The 12,821-nt window shown below is 37.9% G+C and overlaps 1 protein-coding gene across 17 annotated transcripts in view; it reads right to left on the bottom strand.

Annotated features, from left to right (window-relative positions):
• Nucleotides 1-12,821, bottom strand: part of Cask (calcium/calmodulin dependent serine protein kinase) — a 363,381-nt gene that overhangs the window by 95,174 nt on the left and 255,386 nt on the right. For 16 of the 17 annotated variants that reach the window (XM_074063735.1, XM_074063734.1, XM_074063740.1 and 13 more), the window contains exons 7-8: nt 7,293-7,468; nt 3,036-3,158 (exon numbers count right to left, since the gene is read on the bottom strand). In XM_074063735.1, coding sequence (XP_073919836.1) covers nt 3,036-3,158; nt 7,293-7,468 — 299 coding nt within the window. Of the gene's footprint in view, nt 1-3,035; nt 3,159-7,292; nt 7,469-8,245; nt 8,356-12,821 lie in introns of those variants that run through there. The other variant, XM_074063749.1, reaches the window with a different exon arrangement.

Below are 12,821 nucleotides of genomic sequence, written 5' to 3'. Positions count from 1 at the left end.
TTGGTTTAATACTCAAAATCTTTTTTTGGCATGGAATGAGTAAAATGGACTTCCATTTACTAAAGAAATAATTCTTGTCTTTTTTTTCCCTTTCTTTTTTTGACTCAAAACAGTGGTATTAGTGGTTTTGGGTACTCTTCATTATGAGAATTTTCACCATCTTATTTTTTCAGCTTACAATTATTCAGGACTTTTTCATAATCAAATCATAGCTTAAATTTTAGCCATTGTAAATCAAACCCACTTACATCCACTGTCATGAGTTACAAGTACTGAAATATAATGGAAGCTGGCTCTCACAGACTAGATCACCTTCTCATTGAATACTTCCATCTTCAGAAGACACAGAAGCAGTAAAGTTAAGCTGAGGTCCAGACATGGCACGTGACACTGAGCTCCAACAGCCTTCTGGACTTTTTTCCTTTAAGTAACTGACATTTTTTGTCTTTTGTCTTTCCAGTACCACAAATCTATTATGCATTAAGGTCAGATTTCTTAGAATAAGAACTATAATCATTGACAAGGACAAGAGTTTCCAAAAAGAAATGTTATTAGGCAAGATAAGCTTTGTTAAAGAAAGCCATTGTAAGTATATTCTATATAATATTAAAACATTTTCTAAAAAGGATTTTAAAAATTACTAAAATGGCAGCCATTGTCATTGTTATTTGGCATTTAAACTAGCTTCTAAAGAACAAAAGATCCCATTAGGGAGAAAAACAATGATGGAAGAATCCTCTCTAAACCGTTCATCTCATATTTGGGAGAAAAAAATACTAAGAAAGTATCCAAGAACATACTTTTTTCTGGGGAAAGTCCATGAATAACTAGTACTGAATATCAGGGTTGAATGCATGCTTGAGAGGTAATATTTGTACTGCAGTACTAGGGATCACACCGAGGGCCTGTACACGTTAGCCAAGTGCTCTACCACTAAGCTATATCCCAAGCCAAAGAAATAATATTCTCAAGGAGAATCAAGAGCACTGGAATCCCAGAATTGTTCTGTGATATTATTTCATGCCATCACCACTAAGATACATTATTAATCTTGGTTTTTATATATTTTATTGTTTTGAATAACCTCTGGGAAAGAAGCATAGTATAATATAATGAATATAATGAACATCCATCCATTCTTTCACTAAATCATTAATATACTGAGTACCTACTATGTGCCAAAAACTTTCTAGGTTCTAGACTGAAGTGAATCAAGAGCTGAAAATTCCTACCACTATGTAGCTTATATTTTATGGGGTAGATGGACAACAAATCCGTAAAATATAAGTGTGTCTTATGGTGACAAAGGCTGAGGAGAAAAATTAGGAAGGGAAAGGAGATATGGAATTCCGGAGGCATTCCTTTCCCCAAATTTTAAATTTAAATTAGAGGTCATGGAAGGTTTTACTAAGAAGCTGGTATCTAAGTGAAGATGTGAAGACAGTGAGGGAACAAGCCAGAAGATATCCAGGGGAAGAGTGTGCTAGGGAAAGGGCGTGACTAAAACAGAGTGGCTGAAGCAGATCAGTACCTATAGTCTAAGGATCAGCAAGGAGGACAATATGACAGGAACTGAGGGAGAAAAGGGGGAGTAGGGTGGGGTGAAATCAGAAAGGTATCTGAAAGCCAAATTGTACAGCAGGCTAACAAAGAATACTTCAGGGGAGAGGCCTGGATTTAGGAGTCATCAGTATACAGACAAAATTTAAAGCCAGTGAAACTAGATGAAGTCTGCCGGGTCCTGGGTAAAGATGGAGAAAAAGAGGAAGAATAAAGATAGGGGCCAGAGGCACTCCATTGTAAGAGATGAGTGAGGGGACATGAGGACAAATCAGCAAGTTCTGAGGAGAAGCAATCAGAGTGGTAGAAGGCAGAGCAGCAGAGCAGGTTACTGGAAGCCAAAGGGAGACATGTTTCAGGAGGACATATGTCAAATTTGCCATCAGGCCAAGAAGGACAAGGTCTGGATTTGAGCACTAGAGTTAGCAATGTGAAGGTCAGTAGCAACTTGACAAGAGTGATTTTTAACTTTTTAAGTTTCTGTGATGTTGGGTCTCAAACGCAGGGCCTTGTACCTGCTGTCAAGTGCTCTACCACTGAGCTGCATCCTCAGCCCAACAAGAGTTGTTTCAGTGGAGTTGGTAAGACTCCTGACTAGTGTGGGTTCAAGAGAAAGGGATGTGAGAAATCGCAGGAAGTGAGTACTGATAACTTTTTTCTAAGAGTTTTGCTGTGAAGAGATCACAGAATACAGCAGAAGCTGGAGGGGTTGCAGGACCAAAAGAAGGTGTATGTGTATAAATGTAGGTAAGTAATAAAAATAAATTATGGCCTGTGAGATCCAGAAAAGACAGAAAACTGACGATGCAGAAAAGGGGAAAGTTGTTGGAGCAATGTTGTTGAGTATGTGAAGGAGATAGATCTCGTGTATAAATGACAGGGTCATGGTAGGCTGAATTAAAATCCTGGTTTCACCACTGATAACGTCTGTGACTCACGGAAAGATTCTTAACCTCTCTGAGCATTAGTTTTCTCATCTACAAATGAGAATTTCCTGGGATTATTGAACTGCATAGTGTTTCAGTCAAACAGTACACTTCTCTGATGTCTCAAGTTAGAATTTTCTTTAATACTCACTGGAAAGATGGGAGATAAAAACATTTTTTTAAAATGTGCTTTTTCCCTTAGATGGCAAATTTGTACCTAGTTAGTATCATTATCTGCTGTAAAGCCCATAGTCACATCCAAAACGAAGACAATTAGTTTATTATGATACAGGATTATTTCAGTGGTACATGTTGCATCATGGAACATGTGCCCGCACAGAATAAATAGGCCTTGGCCTTCTATATTAACCTGCTTTTGTGCCCTCTGTCTGAGAACTGAGTAGCATGTCAAGGCCTGCAAATGAGGGAACAGGAAACATGATAGACAAAACTAATGGAAGGGCCCCAGAAACAAGAGAAGGTGAGAAGGGCCATCTTCACCGGAAGTGTTCAAGCAAAATGTGAATGGTGGCCTATGACCTTGTATACCTTAAGCCATGGGTGATTCAGAGCTTCATAAACAGTGATCCTTTCAGCGGGGTCCAGCATCAGCATGCGGCGTACTAGGTCTTTGGCACTTTCAGAGATATGGCTCCACTGCCTTGGATTCATCTGAGGAGGAGAAAAGAAAGTTACATCATTATCTTCAGTGAGAAGTTAACATTTGCTGTTATTTACTATTCCTATACTGCTTCAATGTGGGTAAAATTCTTAGACCAAAGAACAGAAATCAGATTCCTTCCTTCCTCTTTTTCTTTTTTTTGAGACAAGGTTTTGCTATGTATCCCAGGCTGGCTTCAGACTTGTGATTTTCCTGCCTCAACCTCCCGAGTGCTGAGATTACAGTGGTGTGCCACCATGCCTGGCTAAAAGGCTTGCTTTCTGAGGAAGAGGAGGACAAATGGAATTCTTTATTGTTGACCATATGAAAATTTGCATCACTAAATATTTTGTACATGTTTTGTTGTTATATTGTTATATTTTTCAATAATTGAAGGGTAGAATGCTCATGATTTCAGTTTCTATCTGTAGATTCCTAGCTAAAGAGACTAGAATGCCTTGATCCAGAAAGAACTAAAATAAAATTTAAAAATTAAAAAATTTAAAGAAATATTTTTTAAAGCTGGGATCTATAGTAGTTGTGAGGCTATGAAAAATTATTAATAGGATATTTTTGTCAGAGTATATCAACTTCCGTATTTAGGAAAAATACTATTACCATAACCCTACAAAATAATCAGTTCACTTTAAACCATCCTCAGCAAAGTCAATTTTGTCTTTCTTTTAGAGATGAGACAACTATGCCACATGGTAAATTGATCAAAATCAAACAAAAATAACTACAGTTGTTCAAAAGACTTCTGAGAATGGCTGTGGGTCTGTGAGGAAAAAGCTGGAAGTTTCCTGGAAAAGGGTATGATATGCATGAAACCAGAAATCAGAAAAACATTCAAGAAGAATACTGAGGGCTTGGTATTGTGAGGCAAATGGGAACAGAAGGTAGATAGAGTAGGATCTCATTCAGCAATTGGAAGCTGACTGATTGGGTGAGCTTATGGGAGCTGCTTGGTTCTAGGCACTTCAAGCAATGTTAAGGCTTTGTGTGTGCATATGCATGTGTTGTGTTCCATCACTGGGGATGAAGCCCAGGGCCTTGTGCATGCTAGACAAGCACTCTACCACTGAATAACCCAGGTTTTAAAACCAGCAGAGACATGTCAACATGTGTTGTTGTTTTCTGTGGTGTTGGGAATTGAACCCAGGGCTTTGTGCATGCTGGGCAAATGATACCACTAGGCCACATCCCAGGTCCCTATGTCACCTTCTAAGGGAGGAAGATGGAGAATAAACTCCACAACAGTTTTAAGCCAAATGAAATCAAGTACTTGCTCAGAGTACAAATGAATCATTCCAATTTGGTCAAGGGCTACCGATAAACACTTAGTTGTGGTTGAGATGAGGCTCTGGACTTGCAGATGGAAAGGAAAAAGCATTGCATGTCAGGATAGCTCTTAAAATTGGAGGGTGTTCATTTTCTTTTTCTAACAGAACTCTAAACAGTAGTCACTTTTTTTTGGTCAAGTCCCATGAGATGAATGTAATGAGACTGTTTAAATACTGTCATCCTATTTGAACTGTGGTCAAGTGAACCCATTTGAATAAGGAAATGATTAGACAGTGCTTGGATAGCCATGTCTGCTCTTCCCCATCCTGGGGCTAGTGTGCTCTTGAAAGTCTGAGTGATTTTTTTTCCTGACAAAGGGGCTGAGAAGTTGTCTGAAATTGGTGGCAAGATTTTGAAGTGAGTATAAGTTTGGAAGACTACTCCCCTCTTCTTTTTGTGAGGGAGTCCGATATAGGGTATGTGCTTTTTTGGCTAAGAAGAATAGATAAAATTATTTTGAGAGGTTGAGTTTATAATGGGGAACAATACTAGGTTATAAAACAATCCCACTTATTTGAATACAAAAGCCATGTCAACTTTGAATCTTGCTCCAACTGACCTATTGCTCCATCTTAAACCTATTACAATGGTTTAAGATGGCATCTTTTATATATAGTTCAGGGAAATATTATTTTTGTTATTCATAAAAAGTTAATTGAGGTTAAATGTTAGCATATATTCCAGCTAAATATGAGTCTCTGACATCTACCTTTAAAAAGCAGATACACTGGCAAATGTGAATAAAGTTAAATTAAACTTCTTATGAGCACTAGCACTTTATAAATTAAATATACTACATTTAAAAGGTGTCATTGAACTTTCTTAAATACATCAGTCATGATTAAGGATTTTGTGAATAGTTCTTTTATTAAGAGCCACCAAGTATTGAAATGATTTTTTGAAATGTTTTAAGATAATCTAGTAGTATGTGGAATACCAATAAAACAAAATTGGTACTATATTAACTATTGAAGTTGGGGGTTCTCCATTATTTTTGTTTGTTTGAAAATCTGCATAATAAAGAGTAAAAATAAATACTGATAAATCACATCATAGATGTTAAAAACAACCATAACAACAACAAAGCCGTATGAGTTTCATCACAGGTGGCAGAGACGGATCTATACTTCAAACTAAGCTGCCGAAAACCTGGGTTTTTTGTAAGGAAAGTAATGAAGATAAGCCAGAGGTGAGACTAGCCAAATAAAACAGGAAATAAGTTATTAACTTCAAAGCTTCAAACTAAATGTACAGAAATTATTATATAGCCGCAACAACACCACTTATTATAATATTGTTACCATTCCCTAGGAATAGGGAATTTTAAAAGAATTTAATTTTTGGACATTGCCAACAGTCCAAGTTTCTTACCAGGAAACAAAAATAACTAGTAAATGATTTAAAAATAGACAAAATCAAATGCCAGACGCTGTAGGAATGAAGCACATTGCCTTGGAAACCAGGAAGTTAGCAACTGAACAAACACAAAGGAAGAATTCTATTATTAGCAAATGCTTATAACTCAAAAAAGGCAGGTGGGGAGATCTTACTGTATGGAACCTGCATCATAAGCTGCTGGGAGGATTAAGTGAGTTAGTGTAAGTAAAGTACTTAGAGCACCTCTAGGCACATACTAAGTACTAGGTCTCAGTTAGCTACCATTATTGCTGGTATTCTTACTATGCTGCTGCATTACCAATCAGGTTTATTTCCGTATGTTAGTAGTGTCTGTGATTTCATGTGATTTGGCGACATTCAATTTGAAAGCCCAGGCTGTGCTTTCATGATAGCCACTCACAATTTCCAGGGATTGGAGGGGGATAACTACTTACAAGCAATTTCCTGAGATATTTAGATACCTTGAAAGTATTGATTTGATTCTCCAGTGGCCAATTGACTCTAAGAGAAAACTTATACTTAAAATATCTTTCTCTGTTTACAGAGTTTTAGCAGATATCTTATACCAAAAAAAAAAAAGAAAAGACAAACCTGGGTATACTCATGAGCTGGTGGCACACAAGGCAAACAAACAAAACAGAAGTATACACCATTTTTGCCTTCATGTGCTTTAATTATGGCTGGAAGGGACAAGGCTGCAACTTTGAAACTCCTTCACCTTTCTCTTTCTTTATTATTTTTCAAGTCCCATGTAAAATTCTAATATTACTGAGGAATTGAAAAAAAGTCTTTACACAGAAACATGCTTCTCCCTCCCATGCTTCCCATGCCCTAGGCCCTTGGTCTCTGTCAGCCGTATGTGGTAGTACAGAGCAAAAAATGTAACAAGTGACTTTGACTTATTTATTTCCAAGAAGTCATTAGGACTTTTTGATATAGCCATTCACAATGTCAATAATGACTTTTACATTTTTTAATAATGAAAGCAGTAAGTCACGAATCACAAGTCAGTGATAGTACATAAGGTTTCTGACACACAGTAACCAAAGAAGAATATGAATGCTTAAGTCACATCCAAATGCCTCTAAATTGTATTATGAAGCACAGTTGTGTGTCCATTTTAACTGTACAAATTAAGCAAAAAGCTTTAAAAGTGAAGGCCTTTTTTCAACTGTACAAAGAAGGGCCATAGGAGTTATCTTCAGCCGCTGGGGACTCAGAAACTTACCTGAGGCCTATGATGCCTCACAAGGCTGCTGGATTCAGATGTCAACAGAGACCTTTCCTCTGATGGAGTAACTAGGTAGCAGTCAGTCAGTGAGCAAAGACAAACAGTGACTTCAAAACACACTTTCAGAATAATTTAATCTCAATGGAAAAATAAAATGGTCAAAATACATTACCTTGTATTTTCCTTTAATAATGCCTTCAAACAATCTTTCCTTGGTTCCGTAGAAAGGCAAACAACCACTGAGCAGGATGAAAAGGATTACACCACACCCCCAGACATCAACGGGCTTTCCATAAGGCTCTCTCTTGACCACTTCTGGGGCCATAAAGTGAGGTGTTCCAACACGTCCTGCATTTAAAAACAACAACATTAAGGAAAACTAAAGGGGGGGGGTTTCACTTGAAAACTGAAAATAATAGAACACTAACAATCTGATCAGAAGATTTGCCAGTGTAAAATATTCTTGCACTACCTTTCTTCTCCCCATAAAAGGAAAAAATGGTTTCTCTAATCACCTCTTGAAAATACTGATCCCAGAATAGGACCCTGGCATGCCCGCTTGAATTCTATATGCGACACAGAGGTATTTATGTTTTTCTTGCTTCATGAAGAAGTTCAAATGTTCTAATTTGGAGCAGAGGCAGGTGGAAGAGCTAGCAGGCAGAATCTGTACTTGCCCAGGAAAGAGCTGGGAGGCCTGCCCTGGCTACAAGATTACTTTTGATTGCCACGTGGAAATTCTCTAATGAAAACTAATGCTGAGAGCTTTTATTTGGAATATGAGTTTGAATCTGCAATCCTGTACAGTGGATGTTATGAGCTGACAGTAACAATTCACAATGATCAGTGACATTTTTTTACAATAGGAATTCTTAGCTTCCTCCTAACACTAACATTGCAAGAGAATGAGAACAAGTAACAACACACACTAAAGCAAAATCATGACACTCCTCCCATTCAATCCTCTTTGCCCATCCTTTTCTTTAGAATTGTCTTTTTCCCTCCTCTCTATAACAAACAGCTTGCTGGAAGGAATCTGATACTAGTTGTTTGCACATTAATCTTCACTTTTAATTTGGCATCCTAAAAAGTCTTTTCTTCTACTGTGGAATAAAAGGCTTGTACCTTGTAGGGAAGTGACTGTGGGACAGGGCACTGCCCACCAGACTTGGCAGCTCTTCTAGATGTTTGCAGGCCCAGCTCCTCTCTTCCTTCCTCTGTCTGTCTGTCTCTTATCATACTGAGTCCAAGATAATTTTTTACTTTGAAGATTGCAAAATACTTTAGAGCTCAGAGTTGTGTGTGGTTCAGTTTAAAAAGTACTTAAGAGATCTTCTGATCCAGCTACAGAAAGAATGTATTTTTCTGGCCTGTTGGCAGTTACCAAGCTCAGTCGGGACAGAGCAGGATAAAGCAGCTTGCTTATGGGGGTCACCCCTGTTGTATATCATTAAAGTCCCCCCCATAACAGAGGAGATTAAGTTCAGGATTCCAATAGTGAAAATACCTTCATTTAAAATATACAACGAAAACTCTGTACTGGCTAGAAGGACCTGGTTAGAGAAATATTTTCTTAAATTTCTGGATTGTCTGATTCTGCTTCCTTAAGTAGTGTAAAGAAATGATGGGAGCTAAGCCTCCCACTTCATTGGCAGCCTGGATAGAGAGGGGCCCTGGAGAATGAGCCTTGTTCTGATGGACAGAAGCTATCAGGAGCAGGGAAAAGCAAGGCAAGAACTCACGGTACCATTTGGGTTATGGTTACGGGCACCAGTCAAATACTTGCTGATGGTTCAGATGCACTCAGTTTGACCCCTACTACTTCCCAGTCAGGAAAGGGCCAAGCAACTCAAAATGGGGGCCTCACTCTGAGAATAACCAGAGCCACCATGGCCAGTCCAGCCATCCTAAGGAGGTTCTTTTCAACTGTCTGAGTGAAGACCATCCAATTCTGGAGAATTAGTGTGCATTCTTAGGGAAGGAGAGTAGCAGTGGGTTCAAGAATTTGCTCAGAGATGACAGAGGGAAACACCATGGCAGAAAGAAGATAGCAAAACGCTGCTTTTATTTCAGGTCCTTTGGTAGAAGGTGAAAAAGATTGAAGTTAACCTTTAACATACTCTAACTTCCCAAACTCCTTGTTTTTTCTGTTACTCATTTTCCTTCTTTGTAATCACTTGACTTTAATGACTTTGACCACAAAATTCTAAGAACAGGAAACCAATTACCAAACCAAATTAAATGTCATTCATTGTTTATGAAATACTTCAGTTATGTACTTAAACACTTAACTGTTGCATTTAGATACTATAATAAAACCTTCCTACCTAGACCCTCAAGGAGGGAGTTGTTCTGAAGAGCTACATTATCTATACTTTAGGACTTGAATCTCTACGCACACAACTGTTTCTACTTTAATAATTTTGTATGGCTATCTTTCAACAGTTTCCTGGCTTCTTTTACACAGGATGCTGAAAATAATTTAACCTTTTTTTGGTGACTAAGAGTTGTTGCAGTAGATCTCAATTGAAGAGCTATGCTATAGAACAGAAAGTCCCTTAGGCACTTGGAGGAGATGTCAAGGTTGGCCTCTTTGGTATTAAAAGGCTGCTGTGCTCGCCACATTCTGGTGTCTGCTCACTCTATTTTCTTCTGTTAGGCTTTCATTTCTTTTTTCTCACTATACTTACTCCAGTTCTGGCTTCTCCTCATTTGTTGCTTCTAATCTGCAATTGGAAACTGACTAGGAACCACATTCTTTCTATTTAATAGCAATTTAATAGCACATTTCATTTAATAGAAATTTCTCAAGAGCTTGTTAGGTCCTAAACACTGTGGTAGGTGCTGTAGATACAGAGCGGATAGACAAACCTTATAAATCTCCATCTTTGCTGTGATTACAAGTCCTTGATCAAATACTACATGGAGCTGTGCAGTCCACATAGTGATGGTAATGTGGAAGAGAAGGAATAGGCAACCAAACGAGGATAGTTAAGATTAGCCTGCTTCTAGCAGGAGATAATTGTTAGCTCAGCTTTCAAGAATAGGAGTTAACCAGACAGATAAAATGATGAAAGACTTTCCAACCAGGGCGATCAGCAAGTGCAAGTTATGAAGGAACATGAATCTATACAACTTTATGAAAAATAGGAGCAGGTTAGCCTCAGAGAAAGTATTTTTTTCTCCTAGTACTAAGGTTTGAACTCAGGGTCTCACACTTGCTAGGCAGGTGCTCTACCACTTGAGCCACACCCCCAGCTCTTATTCATTTTAGTTATTTTTCCGATAAGGTCTCATGCTTTTGCCCAAAGCTGACCTTGGACTGCCGTTTTCCTACCTGAGCCTCCCCATAGATGGGATTACAGATATGAACCATCACATGTGGTTTATTGGTTGAGATGGGGGTGTTGCTAATTTTTGCAGGGATGGTCTTAAACCATGATCCTCCAGATCTCTGCCTCTGGAGTAGCTTAGATTACAGGTGAGAGTGTCTTTAGATGCTCAACCGAGAGGACCATGAATGGATTTTTGCCCTCATCATAATTATTTTCTATATTCCCAGCTGTATTCTGGATAAATAGGTTCTCCAAACAGCTGAGTTTCAGGTGAAGGAAGTGTGAATGTAGTTGTTTTTAGTATATGGAATGTATATAAGGAGATAATTCCTTTCTATTTGGAGGGCTGCATAATCAAAGATTTTTACAGACAGGAAAACAGCTTTCTGTTTCAAAGTTGATAAATATCAACAAAGTCAGAAGTACAACAGGAAAGCTTTTCCTGAAAGAAACCATTTATCCCTTATCTTCTCATAGTCTATTAAATGACACTATTTTGAATATCAGAGAGTGTTGAATTCTAAGCATAGAGAATAATAAATTTTGAATAGCCAACACACTGGGGGTTCAAAATTAGCTGTAAAAATACAATTTAGGGAAAAGGTTCATGGACTTTAGCAAAAACAGATTAACATGGAGAAAATGTCCAGGTAAACTGAACAAATCTGCTTGTCCCCTTCAATCAAGATGTGCAATAAAACATGGCGCCCAGGATATTCTGAATACTAACATCTGCTCTGCAGATCTAGGGCAACAGAAACAAAGTCATTCTGTATGGCCGGTAGTTAACATAAAAAAGGAATTCATTTCATTTCCTCTCCTCTCATCTCATCTCATCTCATTAACCTTGGGGATATAATCACATTTGTTATCATTGTGTAGTCTTAACACATGGTTGACTGTACAAATACCATATTTGAGATAGTTGGTTTAACAGCAACATTTGTTTTTTAAAAAAAAAAAACTTGGGAGTTTTGGTTGCTGCAAGATCAGTATGCACCAGCAGGGTTATGTGGTTGTCCAAACAGGGGATGCAATTTAAAGTGATGAAAATGGAAGACCCGGAACAAAAAGAAGTGCTAGACCAATACTACTGTAAGCACTGGACTGACTGGACCTGTGGTTCCAGTGTTCAATTCTGTGTGGGTAGTGAGGAGATTAAGAAGCAGTTTATATGAGGAATGGCTTCATTAACATAGGGAAATTAACTTGGATCATACTCAGGGAGACCTGTCTTTAGACATTTGAATAGCTATATGTAGAAGGATGAAAATTGTTCAGAGTGGCTTCAAAAGTCAAATTTAGGACCACTGGGTGGAAGTTGCAGAAAGAGAGATTTCTGTTAATGCAAGGCTGAACTTTTCAATACTCAAAGAGGTTTCCAGAAATGAAATGAAATGAACTGTCCTGGAATGTTGTGACTTCTTTGCCATCTAAGGAATTAAACTGGAGCTCAGACTTTTGTTGGGAATATTAGGGGAGAATTCCACCTTTGCTTAAAAGAACAGAGAAGTGAAGGCTCTCTGGAATCCTGGGACTCAGTGACTCTATAATTAAACTATGCTTCACTACCTGATCCTTTGGACAGTCTTGTAATCACTGACAGGAAGTTTTTTTTTTGTTGTACTGGGATTTGAATTCAGGGCCTCATGCTTGCTAGGAAGGCATTCTACCACTTGAGCCACTTCACTAGCCTTTTCCTATGTTGGGTATTTTCGAGATAGGGTCTCATGATATTTGCCCAGGCTGGCTTTGAACTGTGATCCTCCTGATCTCTGCCTCCCAAGTAGCTAGGCTTGCAGGTGTGAGTCCAACAGAAAGTTTTGAATTAGGAAAGAAACAGCATAATTCTTTGAAACTATATACATGTTGCAATTTCTCATATTACTGGAAATGATTAGCTGGAAAAGAACATAAACTAGAAGAAAACTTAAACATAATTTAATTTTAGAGGACAATGTGGTGAGAAAGTGATTTAAAAATATGACTATAACCTAGGGTTCATACTTCAGAAGATGGTCTATGTTATTACTGCTTGATGTTCTAACTACAATCAATTAAGTTGATTCAAATATCCTGTGTAACAGATCATTATTTTGCTATTTATCATTTGGCAGGTATTTGAATTTAAAATAAACATTCTTTAAGGGTGATAAGTTTAGAAAGTTCTGTTGATATTGTTCATGTATTTCTTCTTTGTGACAGCTGTCAGTACTTAGAGATGGAAAAGAGAACACATGGACTAAAAGACTGATAGTGTGCAGAATGGAGAACTAAGTAAATTTCAAAACTAAGGAATAGAACTAAAACCAGGGCAGCATTCTGAGTTGGAGTCTGTTGAACAGAATGGATAAAAAAAATCAAAT

The sequence above is a fragment of the Castor canadensis genome, chromosome X (genome assembly GCF_047511655.1).
Source record: "Castor canadensis chromosome X, mCasCan1.hap1v2, whole genome shotgun sequence".
Classification (NCBI taxonomy): Eukaryota; Metazoa; Chordata; class Mammalia; order Rodentia; family Castoridae; genus Castor; species Castor canadensis.
This window is presented reverse-complemented; position numbering and strand designations above follow the sequence as displayed.